Genomic DNA, 20,546 nt, shown 5'->3' with positions numbered 1-20,546 from the left:
AAGGGTAATTTCAATCATTCTTGCGCTCTATCGGTCTCTTTCGATGATTTTCTGATATATCAATTAATGAAAAACTTAGCAAATCATTTTCCTTGTCGGGCAGGGTTTGGAAGCGGTTCAAGTGCGTGACTCCCGGTATCGAGCATGAGAAGCTGACCTTTAGAGCGGCTCAGGTAAGTAGTAGTATGATATACTGCTATTTTCAATACATTTATGATGCTAGATTATTATTTTGATTATATATATTCTATTCTCGTAAAGTGCGACCAACAGCCACGGGGGACGCATCTATGCGGATACTATGTTTGCGAGACCATTCGCACGTTTACCTCTGAGCACAAGGATTACAGATACGACGTAAGCAATGAATATTCACACCTCTATTTTTACCAGTCATTCTTTGTTATCATGATTGATATTCATATTCATCTCCTCTTCTTATATAGTACACGGCCATGAGGGAGAAGTCCCTACCAGAGCAATGCGCGATTGCTGTTGCAGAGGAGCTTGCGACCTTTCTGAGGACGGAAGCTATACATGACAAAGGACGATTTAGTGTAGCTAGGGGGCATTACTGATGTTGGTCCATGTAATCGAATAGACGGGCTCTAGTCCCGATAATTGAGATCTCCATATAATTGTATATATATGCTCGCTTGTAAGATAAGTTAATCTTATATATATATATATGCATAAACATGTATATTTAGAATTATATGAAAACTAATTCCCGAACACCAAACGAGGCATCACGTTAATCTCCCGAACACCTAAACCCTAAAACCCTAAAACCCTAAAATAAACAAAATCTGCAGAAACTCTTTAGTCCCGGTCCGTGTTAAGACCTGGGACTAAAGGGCCTGCCCCTGAGGGCGCTCCGAGGCGCCCACGTAGAGCACCTTTGGTCCCGGCTTGGAACAGGATCGGGACTAAAGGTTAGGCCTTTAGTCCCGCCCCTTTAGTCCCGGTTGGTGAACCGGAACTAAAGCCCTTTACGGGCCGGGACTATAGGCCCCGTCCCCACTAGTGATTGTTATATCCAGGAAAATAAAAGCAGGTTCTGATTTTATACCCTAGAAAATGCTATGCCAAATGTAAATTAATACAAACCATGTGGTATACCAAGTGCAAAATAATTCATGGTCAAATGACGCAAAAACAAAGCGAGTCATATCAATAACAAAATATTCGATAGCAACAAGTGATATTTTGAAGTCACATTGCGTAAATAACATTACGTGAACCACCAACACCCACTTTTTATGTACAATTTTAAGGCTAACTCGCTAATGATGCTTTACTAATTCGTAAAAGATAAATTGCAACTGAACATGCAAAAGCAGCATTGACAGGTTTGATTTAAGTGGTGTTCTTGGTCCGTGTGGTAAGAGCTTCTACAGCCGGGCACTCCAAACGCGTCTCAAACTCCCGGACGAATGGACAGATAATCGAGTCACAAAAATAAACCCACCCAGACATCATAAACGGGCATCAAACCTAGGGCAAGTAAGGGGCGGACCGAGCACGAGCGGGCGGTCCGCCACGTTGTGGTTGACATGCCCGACCAACCATCAACCCCACCATTGTCCCGTAGAATCCCCAATCCGGTGCCTCGCTCGGAATCCTAACTCACTCACTCTCCTCTCTCGCTTTGTCCTCTCCTCTCCACTCTTAAATTCTAATCCAATTCGATGCAATCTCGAGCTCCGACACCACTTCGGCTCTGACCTCGACTTCAAGGAGGAGCTGGCCCTTGGAGCAGACCAAGGTGGACACGGAGGGAGGGGCTGCTCCGAATCAGCAAGGTCGATGCAACTCACGTGCCAGTGCAACACGGATGCCGGAGCTAGACCCTCCCGACCCGCGCATAGCTCTGTCGGGACAACGCAACCGCCAACGGTTGGTGCTAGTGCCCGCGCAGTCGTCCCTCACACGCACTCCGGAATCAGTGCGCAAGGGGGAGGGAGGCGGTGGAGTAGTCTGTGCACCGCAACAGCGGAATGCAGGTGGAGCACGACGAGAACGAGCGGTTGCTCGCATGGGTCTACCGTCGATGATGACAGAGGCGGACACTTGCCGCCTACGACGGAAGAACGCGAAGGCGTTGCGGCTTACTATTGAGAAGTCGGAGCGCGGGACGAAGGATGCAGCGGAGGAGGTCTATCGGTATGCGGAGCCAAAGCGGCAACAGGACAGAGCCGCCCGTCCGTTGAAGGAGCTTAATGTCCTCTCTGACTTTGACTCCGATGACGGCGACGACCACAGCTCCACCTCCGACGACGGCGACCAAGATCCTCTACCAGCCAGGGACGCCTATAGCCGTGCAGGCGATCCGAAGTGCAAAGGCTCAGTGCATAAGTGGTGACCCTATTCCTCCTTCTATGTTTATATTGTTTTTAGTTGTTTAAGTTTAAGAACTTGTATGGCAACGAACTCTAGATGATTTTGTGGATGATGTAAAGTTCCTTTATGTCCATTTGCAACCGATTTTCTTGTGTGTTTGCAGTCCATTTTGTTGTTGTGTTATTTGATAACGTAAAGTAGCTCACGTTTCATATGTAGTATGGATATAGATGTCGTATATGAGAATCTGGATGTGAAGAGATAAATATGAGATGCGTTCGGCCAGTATTGGTGGATGTGTCCATGGATATTTGAGGGGCCAAATTAGCCCGTCTCAACTGTAGATGCTCTAATTATGTGTGGACCTGGTCTTAAACTCATAATGAATATTTTACAGTTTTACAAGTTTGTCAAAGAGAAGGTTTAAGTGGTTTGTGGTCTCCACCACAAGATATGTCTTTTTGATTGAACAATCTGTGGAAGCTCTGTGGCGCGCTGGGCGTGGTTTGATGACAGGGCGAGACGCATGTACCCGTCGATGGATTCAAGGCCCTCCATGTTAACGAGCATCTTATTATAGTATGGGCTTAAGACCGACACAGATATAGCTTATTTTCTGTCTGATGCACCTTACTCGGGCCTGTTCTCGATGCACGAGGAAAATGCAGGTATCTCCATCATCCCGTAGCTCATCGACAACAGAAACTAGTCACTGATATATGCGCTTTGTTCTGGAGGACAAGGAGCTTGAACCGGTGGCCACAACGAAGACGTTGGGACCACTTGGTGTCACACAATGGCACATCCCCGTCGCTCCCAATGCCGACGGAGGTGGCATAAACAACAACACATGACGGAATGGGAGGAGGGTGATGGCATAATCTGGTAAGGCTAGTTGTGCTGCGACTCACTGCTAAATTCCTGATGCCTCTCAGACCTACAGTTGGTATATATAGCCTTTTTCAAAGGTCACTTTTGTTTCTGGAACCAAACGGTTTTGTGAAAGAAAATCGATGTATTGCCTCACAACTATGCTTCTTGTAAGAACTTAAGAACACGGTGCGTGTGTCCCACCTAATTATTCACCTTCTACCGCAAGAAGCTGCAATGAATGAATGAATGATTTGGTGCATTAGTGACCAACCATATTGTCATGTTATATGTTGTGATGTCTAGGAAAAAAATTTAGGTCCAGATACTACAACCAATAAACATGCTATGACAAATGTACACTAATACAAACCACTATGAAAAATCTGAAATAATTCACTGTAAAGTTATGAAATAAAAGGAAAGATGTTGGTATCAATGAGCGAATATCAGGTGGAAACCAAAGTTACGATGGAAACCATGTGAAAAAAGTGAAGTATTCAAAATAAAATGTTATGTTAACAAAGTTATTTTCTGCTAGCATGTAATATCCCAAGTTCAAACTCTAATCCAAAACAAATTTTGTACTCCCTCTGTAACTTAATATCAGACATTTTTTTACACTCTCATGGATCAAAAACATCTTATAAAAAGTTAAAGTGGCAGTATCTCTTTATTGGGAACGACAACTGATGATAGTGTAATAAAGTCACTGAAGTTTTGACGTAAAGAAGACCCAAATTTGTGTTGGGATACCAATGGAGTCATTGTGAACCTTCAGGCACGGCTGTCGGTGGTAGTGTAATAAAGTCACTGAAGTTTTGACGTAAAGAAGACCCAAATTTGGCCACCATATTTGAATTTTACTATTTTTCTTGAGGTCAATGAACACACTAAGAAAATGTTTGAATTCATCTAATGTTTTATTTCTAAATATACTATCTCACTTTGTATTCAAAATTACAAGGACATTTTCTAGGATATAATGTTCTCTATTCAGAGGGTGGAATAATGATGGAACAAAAGGAATGCAACATCGACCGGTTTGTTCCACAACAATTGAAGTAAGGTGCCCACTAATAGAAAACAGGGCTTTAGTCCCGGTTGGTAAGGGACTTTAGTCCCAGTTCACCAACCAGGACTAATAACTTGGGACTAAAGCCCCCCCTTTAGTCCCGCTTTGACACGATACGTGACTAATTCCCTTTCATAAAGTTCATACATAAAACAACAAGACTAAAAAGACCAAATTAATACAAGTTCATACACACTTATTCTCATAAAACAACATACAAGAGTATCCAGCTAAAGCATTTAAATGCAACAACAAACGCGATCAAGATCGCAACTAAGGTAACAATTGATCCAACATCATAGTGATATCAAGCCTCTTTATTAACGACATATTTTCTAATCTTTCTAATCTTCAAACGCATTGCATTCATCTTGATCTTATGATCATCGACGACATCAGCAACATACAACTCCATTTTCATCTTCTCTTCTTCAATTCTTTTCAATTTTTCTTTCAAATACTTGTTTTCTTTTTCAACTAAATTTAACTTCTCGACAAGAGGGTCGGTTGCAATTTCCGATTCACATACCTCCTAGATAAAAATATCTATGTCAACTTGATGGGCATAATTATCATAAACGAGAAATACAAAAATACTTATAAAAAAGAATATACCACATCTGAATCATAAATCGGATGAGGTCCGACGGGGACGGATATCAAGACCATGACACTTTGTATAACAAACAATCATACAGGTAAGAAAACTATCTAAATCATATAAATAAGATTTTTCATGTATAAAAAGGATAAGAACAAGAGAATCGACAAGGTGGTGCCAGCGACGGGACGGTGCGGGAGATCAATGGTGATTAGGATGGGGACGGGAAGGCACTAAGTAAACCACACCTACACATATGCAAATAAGAAGTTAATTTGAGCTCATATTGGATATAAATCAAATAAACTCCCACAAAATTACTCCTCAAACTAAAACCCGCAAATCACTATACTTATAGAGCATTGCACGAGCTAATCTACCAATAAAAGATGAAAGGACAAAGTTGCTAACCTTTGTGAACACTTTGAGAGATGGGGTGCCTCAAATCTTGACAAATTTTGATAAAAAATGGAGGATGAGCTGAGCTAAGGGGAAGAATAGAGAGGGGAATGGAGAAAACAGAGAATGGGCTCGGTCTGGACGAAGGGCTTATATAGGCAAATCTTTAGTCTCGGTTTGTCTATCTAGTCCCGGTTGGTGTTACCAACCGGGGACTAAAAGGGTTCGCAGGAGACCCAGCCTGCCATCACCCCTTTATTCTCGGTTGATAACACCAATCAGGATTAGAGGTTAAAAATAAACCGGGACTAAAGACTAACCTCATGAACCGGGACTAGTGGCAGCATTAGTCCCGGTCTAAAAGTCAACCGAGACTAATGCTTCGATCCAAATGCCTGTTTTCTACTTCTGGCCTAGTGCAAGACAAACAAAAGAAATCAAAATGCTGCAAAACTCTGTTCATCTAAAAAAAACAATTGCAGTAGGCTAGAGTGCCCGATTCTCTCACATGGGGGAGGAGAGATAGAGAGAAAGAGATAAAAGCACCCAGAGACTCCTCCTATCTCTATTAACCCGAGCAATTACGAACCGGACTGGTTGTGTTATTTTTCTTTGGGCCGGCCTCCATCCGCTGGCATCGGGTGGGACGTTGTGCTGCGAACTGTATCCATTCGTCCATCTCGTCAGAGTGGAGGGTCAATCTGAGCAGGAGGGAGCTTGCACCGGTTTCATCTGTGGTTGAAGAGGGACCATAGCCGTTCCCTACGCTCGCGGTGGGTACATAAACGGGGATGCATGTGGCTACGGCCTGCAGATCGTCAACTCATTGCTAAATTGCTGATACCTCTCAGGCCTAAAGATTGCATGCCATTTTTAATGGAAACATGGTTACTCTCTTTTGGGACCAATAGCTTGTCAAATTTTCTTGATGTGTTGCTTCACAGCTATGCTTCTTATTGAGACATGTCCGTATGCGTCTCACCAAATTTTATTCGCCTTTACCACGAGATGTCGCAATGAATGGTTAACTTAAAACAGTACTGACCAACCATATTGCCAAGATATAATCAATATCCTGAAGAAAAAATAGTCGAATACTACACCCGACAAACATGTTATATTGAATGTACATTAATATTTAATACAAACCACATGGTATACCAATTGCGGAAGTAGGTAAGAAAACATGATAAAATGATATTAAAATGCACCGCTTGGTATCACCAACTAAATAACTGATAGCAACAAGCGATATTTGCGTAGACCACACCACTCGCTTCTGGATGAACAAATTTTAAGCCTAATAACTCGACACAGAATATTATTGAGATACAGAAAAAGAGATGCAATGTGAAACATTAAAGTATCATAATCAGTACAACACCAGCACCATGGGTCTCCTGAAAATTGTCCTTACTGTTCAGAGCAACACCAAAATTTATTATGAACACAACTCATGTAATTTGACTCTCCAAACTTTGCTAGCTGAACATGAATGAGTACAGCCAAACGGAACTCGACTGCCACCACGAACTAGGTCTGAACTACACGATCTCGTTGGTAGTTAGGACTGTTGATTGATTGTTTCAGAAGACACATAACACATGAGCGCACAGAAATAACTTAGCAGGCAAGCATAGGAGACAAATCTGCCAAACGCTCTATCATGGCGACAAAACTCAATTGCGCAGCAAGGTCATGCATGGCTGGAGCTCATGGGACATCACACCATTCATGCGCTTCCAGAGATGCTAGTACAGAAACTAGAAAGTCAAGCCTGATGCATCACACCATTGTTTTTGGGTTGGTAGCATTTGTGCTACTGACTCAGATGCCCTTTTTTTCGTCTGGTCTGACCTACTTGTATGAGGGTTTTCTAGCCACTTTGTATCGGTTTGCCACTTTCGGCTTTAACATGACATTTCCCTCGCTGCTAAATTCCCACTACCTCTCAATCCTACATGCCACAAGCTGTTGTCTCTGAAAAAGGGTTGTTATGTTTTTGTGACAACCTTTGTCAATATTTCTTAGGATACTGTTGAATACTATGCTCATTATATCGACATGTGGTGTGTGTGCAACGAATGGAAAATTGAATATGACTAGAGAGGCCAGACCAACCATACTATCACCATATACATTCTCCATAGTAAACTTGGTAGACCAACATAGTACACCCAACAAAAAACATGCTATGCTAAAGAGCAGCCACGGAATCAACAAATTTTTTACTTACATGGAATCAAAGAGATTTTGATTACACATGGAAAGTGAGTCACTGACATTTTAACACCATCCTACCAAAGAGTAAGACATGAATAATTCTGCATAACTGAAAGAGGGAGTAACCGAGGAAGCAAATGCGCAATCATTGCTCAATTTATTGAATTGGGTGGCAAGTGCAAGCCAGCAGTAAAATCAGCATGCTACAAAATTTTGTTCATCTTAACAACTACAGCAAAGGATATGTGAATCCGAAATCTAAAAGGTACATGGTCGGTTTTATCTCTCGTTTCACATCACTTGAGCAATCAAGAAACAAATATATCGCTAATTAAGAGAATTCCCAGTACTCAAATTTCAAGGAAGTATGTCATGCCTGTGATATTATTGTTTCTTGCTGATGTCGGGCTTTACCGAGCAGGAGTTTTCACCAACTGAGTAGGCAGGTTCCATCCAGTAGAGAACATGATCCTCTCCATGGCGTACTCGCAGGTTAGGAGGTCCAAATTTGATTGCATTTACAAAGCTGAAAAACAATAGGTGCTATTTCTGGATCTGTTGCCTGGAGACCAAACACATGGCATGGGAAGCGCCTATTGCAACCGAGATGACACGAGGAGGGCTTGGATCCTCGTCACCGTCAGCAAGAAAATTAACTTTAACAGGTAATGGTTGCACTTCTGGAAGATCAGGAACGCCTAGCTGGCAGTCTCTTGCATTTCCCCACATGTACAAGTCACCTTTCTCTGGTCACACAAACAAAGTAAATTCAGGTAAGCTGCTCATAGTGAGAAATTTTGATTGCTTGCATTTAGCTGACATGCAATGTGATGTAGAACTAGAACAAGGCAACTGAACTAAGCTAGTTAAAACAAGAATGTTGAGAGAGACATCTTATGAAACGAATAAGAGGCTCTTACAGTGGCAATATATCTGGGTTTCGCGTATCAAAATAAATGGACTAACTGAATTTTAGTTACGACAATGGCATTTTTTCTTTATTACTCGAAAGTAATTAAGTTGTGCAACGCCTGTTTCATCAGCAATACATGCAATTAAATTTGTATGCAAAGAATCTACAAAACTAGTAAATCTTAGAAATCCTTTCTTTCATCAGCAATACATGCAATTAAATTTGTATGCAACACCTGTTTCCTGCATAATTACAACAGTAACAAAAGACTGATTATCTGGCTGACTGGTTAACTCTAAGAATTTGCTCTCTCATATCACAAGTACATGCCAGTCTTATAAACTATACAAAAGTCTCAGGTACTTTCTTTTGCTCCCCAAATGGTTTTCAAAGTAGACAGTTTTATTCTCAGTTACTCGATGCCAGGTGGTGGTGGTGCATGTTTGCCATTTCCTATGAATCTTCAGTTTAGACATTTGCGTACTACAATTCAGTAAAGAAAATAGCGAACAGAAGGTAGGTGAGGCTAAGAACATGTCAAGAGTTCCCTGCACAGCAACAACCACCATGTTAAGACGTAAAAGAGAAGCAGCATTCACCTGATATAGCAGCGGAAGTTGATCCTCCACAGGCTATGTAGACAATTCGCTCCTCAGACAGAGCTTTAATGGCAAGTGGAACTCTATGATTTTGAATGGTGGGATGCCCTAGTTGGCCATGTCCACCATGTCCCCATGAGAGAACTTCACCTTCATCTGAATAAAGTTAACAGAGGTAAGATATGTCACATACTTGTATGCTGCAACAACAAATACATTGTTCTGTGCTTCTATAACAGCAGTCATTAATACAACTAAGTTTACATCTCCATGAATATAGTGGCATTATACTGATGGCTTGCTGTAAGATCCAACAGAACTTGATTCATGATCAAATGTGATCTTATGATTGAAGATCATTATTGCAGTCAAAACCAGCAGTAGGCTTAGTTATCCAACTTGCTGAGACAAAGGCAAATGTATATTCCTTTATAACTCCTGTCTGAATGTTTGTTTTCAGAACTTCGATTGCAAATTCTAATTTCTCCAATGTAATGTGTTATCAGATTTTGATAGGAGCCTGAATTTCGAACAAGTAAAACATACCAGTCAAGGCCAAAGAATGGTATCCACCGCATGCTACTTGGATTACATGGACATTTTTGAGGCTAGGGACAATTTGTGGCCTCCAGTCACTCGAATTGCTTCCTCTTCCCAGTTCGAAGTTTGAGTTTGCTGAAGATCATAGACAAGTTGTAGAAACTCAATAAATCCATATTAGATGAGATGCATTTCAAATTAAATTAGTACATAAGTCTCTTATGACGGAACCTGGAAAGCCAGAATAAAGACGTTGGGGCAGTTTCTTATATTTAGGAATGGAGGCAGTACTAAGCAAGATCGTTGAGATTAAGGAAGCTTAAGAGCATTTCAGAAAATTATCATAACCCATGTAAGTGTAACTTATGCCCAATGGATGAAATAAAAGGTCTGGGCATGTAGTTGGAGGGAAAATGTTGTGCATAACCCACAACATTTCACATTAGCGAGAACCTTGTAAACTCATAATCGCAGCTTAATATGAACTGCATGGTGTTGCATTGCACATTAGCAGCAAGTTAAGTCACAACTGTTTCCCTAGTTTTGTAGAAGAGCATCAGTGCAGAATAAGTTAAATACATGGTGTTTACTAGTTAATAAATTAATACACAGTGACGTTCTCACCTCCCCAACTCCATAGCTGCCCATCCAAGGTCAGCGCCAGGGTGAAGAAGCCACCGCAAGCAACTGCAGCAACTGGAACAGGCAGCGCGCTCACCTTCGAAGGAACACTGAGAGAGCCGGCTTCACCTGGACCACCCCCACTCCCAAGCCCTAACCTTCCATCGCCTTCATCACGACCCCAAGTGTAAAGTTCACCTGTTACAAGTCATCAAAATGCAAGGATCAGAGTGGAGGGAGTTTGATGAACACAACGACAATATTTCAAAATGACAACATTAAAAGTTCTATTTTCTTTCATTTTCTCACACTATTCATTCGCACAAGGAAGTACAGTAACCAAAGATAAATAAAAAGTGTATGCCCGGATTAAGCGTGGATAAGAAGTTATAAACAACCTGATTCTGTGATTGCCGCAGTATGCGCTCCGCTCGTGGCAATGTGCACAATCTTCCCTTCCCAAGGGCCGTTCACTTTCCTCGGCAACAGCTCTCTATGGTAAACGTAGTGCCCCAGAGCTCCAAATCCACCATAACCCCTGCAGGCTACTAGAGTAAACTGAGTGATGCAGCAGCCAGCCACAACCATCGACCATCACAACCAAAATGCAGCACATCCTTCTTCTCGCAGTACATCCGGCATCAGTGAAATTTTCGGAATGAGCGAGCAATGTGGGAGCGTCGTGTCCTCACCAGGTGAAGACGTCGCCGGAGGCGGTGAGGGCGGCGGAGTGGATGCCGCCGAGCGCGAGGACGCGGAGGCCGGCGAGGTTGGGGTTGGCGCGGGGGACAAAGGCGGAGGCCTCGTCGCCGAGCCCGAGGCGGCCGCCGTCGCCCTTTCCCCACACCCAGGCGGCCCCGTCCACGAGGAGCGCTGAGTGGAAGAGCCCGCAGGAGATCCCCACCTCCACGCCGCCGGCCGCCTCCGTCCCTGAAGCGGGGGGCAGGCGCCCGGGGGTGGGCGGGAGCACCGGGGACGGGGCGGGGAGGAGGAGCCGCGCGACCGGCGCCGGGTAGAGGCGGCGCTCCTCCTTGCCGCCGCCGAGCTGGCCCGACGCGCCGCGGCCCCAGGAGAGCAGCGACACGGGGTGGTCGCCGCCGGAGTAGAGCGTGGGCGGGGCGGCGTTCGGGGACGCCGAGGCGGAGTAGCAGCGCCTGCGGAGTGGCAGCGGCAGCAGGCGGCGCAACATCGCCGGCGGCGGCGGCTGGGTTCGGCTGTCAACCGACGGAAGGAAGGAAGGAAGGGGGTTGTAGGCAGTACAGTAGCACAGAAGCTGGCCCGTTAGCAGTTTCCTGCCCGTTAAGCGGCCAGCCCAACCCAACCTGTTCTCTCCTCCTACCGGCATCGAAGGAAAGGAGGCATCTTGCGGGCTGGCGATGGCGAGCAAGGCGACGGCGGCGACGTCCTGGCGGTGGCGGCTGCTGCTGCTGCTGCTGGTGGCGGTGGCGGCGCTGTGCTGGATCCCGCCGGCGATCGCGATGGCGGCGGCGGCGTCGACGGCCAAGAAGGGGGCGCGGAGGTCGCTGCTGGGGTTCGTGGAGGCGCAGGGCAACTCCTCCTACCGGTGCAGCCCCTCCGGCCCCTGCATCCCCTGCCAGTACTCCGAGAAGGTCAGCCGCCCCTCCTCTTCCTTCCAGCCAGCCGGTTCTCCACGGGGATTACCCACCCTGACCCTATGAAGAGAAAACAAAATGGATCTTGGAAGGATGATACATTGATTGATTGATTATGTTGGGTTTAAATTTGGGGATTGTCTGCTCGTTGATCCCAGTGGAGTAGCTACTATCCAGGCGATCCGAGTTAAGACCAATAAGGTCGGGATCTTGGTTAATTTCGATTGGAACAGACCAACAGTCAAAGCCTTTCTGCTCCGAGTTTATCAGAAAAAGGTCACAGTTTAGTTCATTATAACGCAATATTTTGAGTCAGAATTTACCGTTCAAATTAGAACCTCTAGCGCCCACATCAATTTGTTAGTTTATGTTCCAGCTTGACAGTTTCGTATGTCGAAACTTGTGATGTTGTTAGCTTAAATGTTCCAGCCATGTTTGGTTGGCATGAAGAACGAGAACCTCCAGATAATAATTATGATAAAGGCTGCATAACCTAAAAATAAATAAATAAATAAATAGAAGTGTGTTTGGGAGAAAGAGGGCATTTTGTCGGTCAAGGGGAAATACAGATATTTTGTGCCATGTTGGGAAATTTCTAGTAAGTATTGTGTTTTAAGATGCCGCAACGGTTTCTCTGTCTCCCATCAATATGTTGTGGAAGCCAAAGTTTCCTACGGGGATTTGAAATTGATCTTTCTCTAGCTAGAAGCACTGGCTCTGCTCCTATCTTAATCTTATGGTACTAGTGTGGGTGTACTCTCAAAATTCTTAACATTGGTAGAATTATGTTTCCATTTATGCTAGCCATTCATCTCTACAATCGCCCAAACTCATCTGCCTTTGGTTGCTGTTTGACTAATGACAAGGAATTGGTATTACAGCTTGAGACAGAGTACATGAAAGAACTATGCTAGTTCATGTATTACATATTATCTTTATCGGACAGAACCCCCATTTCCAGACTCCTTCTACCATGGTATTGCTCTGTCATCTCAATTGATTGACTCCTTTGAACATTGCTTGGAAAATGCAACCCGGAAAGTGGTCAGACAGTTGTATCAAACTTAGCTTCTCTTGGACTTGTAGTTGTGCTAATTATTCGGTTTGATTAATTGTTAGCTTCATGATCACGTAACAGTGTACCATTTTCTGACCCATGGTCTATCCAGCATCTTATGATCACATAGCTTGATTTACTTGAAGATTTTTCTAGAAGATAGCTTCTGCAGTTACAGAGAATTCCATTACCAACAGACATGTTGACTACGACCTGTTGCCCCTTTTGTATTTGCTTGGCAAACTTAAGTCTAGGTGCAGAACTTCTAATTACTACTTGTGCAAGCACTACACTATCAAATACTGAAATGACATGTTTACTATGTATTGGTTCTAGAACTTACTGACACTCCATTTTTTTTCTTTATTTTTACAGAATGATGAGAAGTACTGCTGCAGCGAAACTGGCTACCGTTTGCCTTTGAAATGTGTACAAGTACAAAATGGTACAAAAGAAGAGAACAAACCAAAGGAAAGAAAGATGTTGGCTGAGACGTCCACGTCAGGTGGCCCAAAACATTATGTTACTTACAGGAGTTGTGTACCATTGGAGGATGAAGAGAAACTATCTATTCTTGGTTTCGAGGTATTAATATCATTATAACCTTTTTTGATTCTTACTAGTATAAAGCTGCATGATGTATCACCCTGCCATCAATTTCTAATTTCCCGTAGCATTTGATTCTTACTTATAAAGATTGCATGATTTTTTGTTTGTTTTCTATAGGATAAACCTTTTTTGGTTCTTACTTATAAAGATTGCATGGAGTATTTGGCTAAAAAGTCTTAAACCGTGTCTTGCAAAAAACATGTTGAGAAAACAAGAATCTTTTGTTAGCTTCTTTCTTCAAAACTGGGGTATTATCTTAGACGTAAGCAAGAGTGGATACACAGATTTTGTTTTTCAGTTTGTGGAAGTGGGTCTCTGGGCCATGAAACTTAGACTGGTATCCAGTATCTTGTGAATCGCAATTACTTTTGAAGATTGAAACTTCCACTTTTCCAGTTAAAACTTCAAGGCTGCTTATCTATCCTTAGGAAATTGAACCATATGTTCTGCTTGTCGAAGAACTTACATGACTGTCGCTAATCGACGAATCACATCACATTTGTCGATAACCTGATTTCTTCTGAGTTTTTATTGATTGACGTCTTGGTGGTTATCCAAGGCGAGTTTTGTGTCATTTTTGTCTGTGACTCTAAATCCCAAAGCTTATGTCCTTTGCAGGTCCTTATGGCTGGAATGTTGCTGGTAAGTGGGCCGTTTGTGTATTACCGGAAAAGGCAAGCAAATCTAATGCAAGGGGTTTCAAGAATCCCGACGAACCCTCCTAGGTTTTAGCACGTACCAGTTAAAGGGATTCGACCAGTCGCTCGTGATGATTCGTCGTGCCATTTTGGTTTTGCTGTTTTCCCCTTTTGCCATTGTAATGTATCTACACATGTATCTACAGGAGTAGAAAACACAGTGGCTAGCCTTCCTTCATTGTGCCTTGGGTTGAATTCTTGAAACAAATCTCTTGTATCATACTTACTATGTAACAAATTGTGCCCTTTCTTTATCAAACCAGCAGATTTCCTTGACCGAGTAAGAACGCTTTGGGTCTCAGCTTCATTGTGGAAGTCGGGCTGTCATTAACCGGTATCTTGGCCTTCAGATTCCATTTTGTTCAGATCATCGCAGCAGTAAAATCCTTGTAAAATGGTTTTCAGCCGAATTGATGCCATCTACTGGCATCAACATCTATTGGCACTTGTATCAATGGGGACTAACATACATGGGGGTTTCTATTTAGAAGAACAACCAAGGGCCTACTGAATGAGCTGATAATCCGGCACTCGAAAGCGACAACCACGCCACGCAAGTCATCTCCGGGCCTAAGATCCGGACATCGATACAAAATATATGAAACATAATCAGGTATAGTTGCATATCAGCAACCTTGAGCTCTACACAGATAATTGCATACCAGCGTATATTATCGGTTATAGTTCATCTCCAGATGACAACCACCATCCAAGCCTCACATAGTAAGAAGGCATACATATATACATAATAAGCTTCTGAAACTAAAGTGCAGAGAGCTCCACAGCCTGATCCGGCCACCTCCTGATCCTCTCCCTGCCCCTGTGCATCCGCATTCGCAGCGGGAGCGGGAGCCGGGTGCACGACCGGATGGCTGGGCCGCCGGACCACGGCGCCGGGGTAGTTCCACCAGCCCACCATTAGCACGCGGCCGGGCCCCCGTCTGGGGTTTTGAGGATTCAGAGGGGCGGGGGAGGAGCGCGAGTGGATGGTGGCCGGTGGTCTCTCTGCTCCGTCTTCTTGGCTCCCTCCCTCCAATGTCATTCTCTCAGTGTCTCAGTGAGAGTGAAGTGAGCGAGCGCGTCCTAAATCGGTTCGCCCACTCCGCGTGGGGTTGGCCGGCGGGCGCGCGCTCACTCCTCTCAGTTCCCACGCTCCTTGCACCAGCCGCGAATAGAATAGATTGTCCACGGTCACCATCGCGTCCCGGTGCTAGTGCTAGTGCTAGGCGTTGGCTTCGGACACTCCGTGCAGGACCAGGCTCCACAACGTGCGCGCGCCCCCTCCAGTCCTTGGGAGAAAACAGACTCCCTCCTCCCTTGTACGTACGTACTACACTTTTCACACCACCAACTTGGCTACTCCTGCTCGTACGTACAAGCCTACTGCTCAACCATGCCTACATTTGTGCGAGGTCAATGATGCGTGCCACCATACGAGACATCATCATGGATCCATCTACACAATGACGAAATAGTTCAGTGTCAAAAAATGTCTTGCGTTTAAGACAGAGCAGTGGCGAATCTCGAACGAAAACAAAGGGCACGCTCAACTTCTCATTACAATGGTTGGAATGGATAAATAATAGTTACACACTAGACAATTGTACTGAGATGGGCGGACTAGGAACTAGTAGTAAATTTTTATTCTTTGGTTTTAGAGGGCAGGCTTGAGCCTGTTGAAGGATGCTCACTAGAATCGCCACTGAGACAGAGGGAATACACTTTAGTTTCATTCGGTGTCCACTTGCGCTTATTTTCTGTCTTTTCTCTCCTACTAGCGAGCTATTGCACCTCTTTTTCTTCCTCACCCCGCCTTGTTTTACGGAGGGTCCGCGAGTGAGGCCTTTTGGCTCTCGGCCTCCATGAAGGCCTTCTTTTTGAAAAAATTAAAAATTTTGGCTTTAAAAAAATGTGAAAAAAAATTATACATGTAAACAAAGATGTTATGTTTATGTGTGTAAAATTTCAAGATGGAATACCATAAAATACGATCTGTACAAAAAAAGACAAATTCATAGCTTGTAAGGATGAATATTATCATGTGTTAAAAAGCATTTGTTTTTTCTGCACAGCCCTCATTTCAACATATTTTGTCCTGAAAATTTACACACTATGCCTCCAAGTATATCTATAAAAAAAAATCAGAATTTTTTGAAATGTAAAAATGTAAATTTTGAAGAACTTTGAATTTTCAAAAAAAAACAACCTCACTGGAGCTTGGCCTCCAAAAGGGATTTTCAAGCGTCCGGCTCTTTCTTATATCTTTGTATCACCCACTATCGTCAAACTACGGCCTAAATATAAAACAAAACGTGAATATGCCATCAAACTTGTGTGTGGACCGGTTGTTTCTTTTGTCTAAGCAACCATCTCAAGAATTTCGTGTGCAATTTAATACTTACAGTACATTGTATCACCCACTGTTACTGGCAATAACATAATTATGTGATGACTTCTGTTTTTCTATCAACTTCCAAGAGACCTCCTCCTTTCACACTAGCTAGGTGATTTGTTGGCAGGAACGTGCACGTTCAACCATCACAATGCTATATATTTAGGACAATGGAAGGCCAAAGGGGCCGCCAGCATCGTGCTATAGCATCATCAATTCCTCTGGGCAAAGCTTTGCAGAAAAGAAGAAAGAAAAATCATGAGCGCAAAGTAGTAATACTTCCACTCGCTGTCCACATACACATACACATACACTAGCTACCTTTTCTTATTTTCCGTCTTTGTCTCTGTCCCTCCCTTAGTTCCATTTCCCTCATGCTTTACTGAGCTGTCACCTCTTTTTGCAGGACGCACTTTTCTCTATCTTCCACTCAACGTTGGAGCGTTGGCCATGCCCTTGAAGGGTGGTTTTGTCCATAAATACCAACTCTTTAGTTTTTTGAGAGAATTCCTTATTTGACACTCCCTTAAAATCATGTTCCTTATTTGACACTTAAAAAAATATAATCTTCCCTATATGATCTATAGTCTTAATTTCTTTCCCTATATGACACTCTAGTTCATTTTATACACGTGAAAAGACCTTTTTACCCATGTACATAATGTGACCAGAAATATGTAGCATTGAGCCTAAAATAAGAGCAGTAGTAGTATTTTTATGCTTAGTAAATACTACTACTAATCTGTCACGGAGATTTAGATATCCTAACTAGTAGCATTGAGCCTAAAAAAAAGAGCAGCAGTAGTAGTATATGACCTTGGTTGTGACAGCCATGTAAGGTAACGACGTAACGTGGATAACGGACTTACCTACATTCAAGTTAGGAAATTAGCAATCTGCTACCAGTATAATGGAATCAATCAATTTTATTCCTTTTTTCTGTCACGGAGATTTAGATATCCTAACTAGTAATAATAACTATGTTGCATATCGATCCAGCAGCCTGCTAGCTTCTATATGTGTATATTAAAATACCTCTGGGGTCATATTATCTTGAAACAACTACTATTATCTTATACATATTTGTGGTCACATTATACATATGGGCAAAATGGTCTTTTCATGTGTACAAAATGCACTAGAGTGTCATATAGGGAAAAAAATTAAGACTAGAGGTCATATAGGGAAGAATTTTTTCTCTAATGTCAAATAAGGAACACAATTTTAAGAGAGTGTCAAATAAGGAATTCTCTCTAGTTTTTTTTATCCTGTATGTAATACTCCCTCCGTCCCAAAATAACTGTCTCAAGCTTAGTACAAATTTGTACTAGAGCTAGTACAAAGTTGAGACACTTATTTTGGGACGAAGGGAGTACATAAGCAATCTCTCATATTATTGAGGACACTCTTCAGAGAAACTTCATGTATTTCATTCCACATCTCGATCTATCCTTCTAGCTGTATCGTTCAATACATCATAGTTCCGTCGCGAAACAAAAACAATATGTACATTGTAGTTTCACGCACCCGTCTATTTTGGTTGGTTAGTTGTCCCTCACGTACGGGGTTCCTACGTGAATAACTAGATATTTGGATTCAAAATAATGAAAAGCATGAGCACGCCATCCAACCTACGTGGCAACATTAAAGTAATATATGACCATTGAAGTACTTCCGCATGATGTTAAACAACATGATTTTATCGTTAAGCGATATAATAAAATGCGATTCGTAAATATCTTGTCCGTGTGTCGAGCATAATTTCTAATTTTTGTAAAGACATCATGCACTTCTTTAGGTACGGCCATGCGTATTGAAACATGTTAGTCAAGGGCCTCTCTCTCCCTCTCTCCATTCCTTTTCACAGAGGGCAGCAAATCTCTTAATTCTTGAGATAATGCTCCCCCGGTCTAGAATCAAACATTCATGTCTCCATCTCTTATGGAACATAAAATATCACCATTTTAGAATTTCGTGTTTATTGGTACCATACACCATCTTTAAGAGCATCTCTATCTAACCCCGTATAAAGCCGACCCGTAAAAGTCGTTTGCAGTTCGCGGAAAAACCGCTTTTGCGGGCCGGCATGGGTGACGGTCGAGCAGACCCCGCAAAACAGAAGATCCTTTTATACGAGTCCGTTTTGCAGGGTCTGCTCGGCCGCCGCCTACGCCGGCCCGCAAAATCCTTTACTTTCATTAATTTTCAGGCATGAAAACACATTTTGTTGCTTTTTTATTTTCTTCAAGGCATTGGATACATCTTAATTCACCAAATCTTTGCTAAAACAGCAAGATCAAAGAAAACAAGAACTACAATTAGACATTTTAAAAAATATCCAACTTCCATAACTGCTTCCACTAGTTGGATCAACATCTTCTCCGTGCATTCATTGTTGATCTGGGGGTTCTTCATCTTGCATTCTTCATTCTTCGGTTTTGATTCTAAAGAAGTTGATGTTGCTTTCCCTCTAATTTCTTTTCTAATTGCACATGCATTTGCATCGTTAGGCTCAATTATATAAGGAGTGCACGACTATTAAGTTTCTTTTTATCAATAAATCGATGTATTCTTCTTCTGAATACCAAAATGAGCATCCAAATTCCTACACAGATGAACACCTCAATAAGCTATCATGATTTAACAAAATAAGTTGACATAGCCGAAGAGGAAGAAGAACACACCCGGTCGTTTTTGCATTTGAAGAATACCCATCCGAGGTGCTGCTGTGTGTTGGATGTGAGCCGCAGCACTGTTTCTAGGCAATCATCACACTCTATGAGCGGCATCGGCAAGCCGGCGAGCCGCTGCGCGACCACCGAGCCCGAGGGACGGCCGGAAGAGTCCTTGCCGGCAAACCGATGTCGACGACTAGAGGATGAACCAACACCTGCATGCGGCGCTCGCGCTTTGCCGTGGCTGTGCGGGGTGCTCCCCGACCAATCCATGGCTTTGGTGCAGCCGCCGGTGGCTGAAAAAGCAAAATCCGGTGGTCGCGACAAAACAGCCGTCGATATGTACTTTGCCGGTGAGCCGAGGCACGAGGGTGTGCGGGAGGTCGATCTAGGGCATGCGGCAGCCCACCAGCATGATCCCGGCGGCTGGTGTGGCCGGAATCGAAGGCGGCGCCCGATGGCGGTGGGTGGGGGGAAAACGCGGGTGAAATGTCCCACCAACGAACCGCTTCTAGATATATACAGGCCACCGACGGGGCGGGGGGCTGCATTTTCGTGGGTTGTGTTGCGCATTTGCCACATCCCGCAAAAAAAATTATAGGTCCAACGCGGTTGCGGGGTCTGGTCTAGCAGCATTTTCCGTCCCGACCTGTATTTTGACGGTTATTTTACGGGTTCGGCCCTTTTACGGGGCTGCTAGAGATGCTCTAACACCAAGATCATAAAACCATCACCAAAAAAGGGCTATTTGTCTATCTACCTTCAGGTCACCAAATTTAAGTGGGTGTGGCAAAAGCTATCCAACTAGCTACATAGATGATGTGAACCTTCACGACAAGCTTCTCGCCCTTCAAAGTTCCACTAGGTAAGCAATTGTTAGTCGATTAACTCGCTCCACCCTCCCACAGGGATCATCCGCATGTCGGCATCTCGACAAGCCATACCTTCTTCACCCCGTCAGACGAGCGCCGGTGGTTGTTCCCATCGAATAGGATTACACTATTTTTTATATAGCTACAACAGGATGAAATCAATTCACAATCACATAATCGTTTAATCTGTTGGACCGGAAGAGCACATGTGCATGAGTGTAAAGGGCAGGGGTGGATTTATTTATTTTTGAGAAGCTATTCTTTGTTGTGGAGGTCCCCTCCTGATGCTCTATGGATCTTCAATGGCTCCCCTCTCACCTCGCTACTCTTCTTCACATATCCTCTCCCCACCTCCTCCTTGGGTACTTCTTTGTGGGAACATGATGAGGACGATGTTAATGAGCACAAGTTAGGAAATGTTTGAATTATAGAATCAAAGGTTGCAT

General features: G+C 43.5%; 2 protein-coding genes across 2 annotated transcripts; one reads left to right on the top strand and one right to left on the bottom strand.

The window, feature by feature from the left end:
- Positions 1–7,641: 7,641 nt before the first annotated feature.
- LOC123452004 (RCC1 domain-containing protein RUG3, mitochondrial) lies at positions 7,642–11,529 on the bottom strand. The gene is made up of 6 exons (XM_045128576.1): positions 10,877–11,529; positions 10,583–10,722; positions 10,188–10,382; positions 9,570–9,698; positions 9,024–9,179; positions 7,642–8,257 (listed from the first exon to the last, which is right to left on the bottom strand). Exons 1-6 carry the CDS (start codon positions 11,527–11,529, stop codon positions 8,055–8,057), a joined length of 1,476 nt encoding a protein of 491 aa, XP_044984511.1. The 3' UTR covers positions 7,642–8,054.
- Positions 11,530–11,560: 31 nt separating this feature from the next.
- LOC123452005 lies at positions 11,561–14,437 on the top strand. The gene is made up of 3 exons (XM_045128577.1): positions 11,561–11,794; positions 13,230–13,439; positions 14,082–14,437. The coding sequence occupies exons 1-3, from the start codon at positions 11,561–11,563 to the stop codon at positions 14,193–14,195; spliced, it is 558 nt and encodes a 185-aa protein (XP_044984512.1). The 3' UTR covers positions 14,196–14,437.
- The last annotated feature ends 6,109 nt before the right edge of the window (positions 14,438–20,546 follow it).

This window comes from Hordeum vulgare, chromosome 5H (genome assembly GCF_904849725.1).
Source record: "Hordeum vulgare subsp. vulgare chromosome 5H, MorexV3_pseudomolecules_assembly, whole genome shotgun sequence".
NCBI lineage: Eukaryota > Viridiplantae > Streptophyta > Magnoliopsida > Poales > Poaceae > Hordeum > Hordeum vulgare.
The sequence above is the reverse complement of the archived record's forward strand: the minus strand, read 5'-3'. Positions and strand labels throughout refer to the sequence as shown.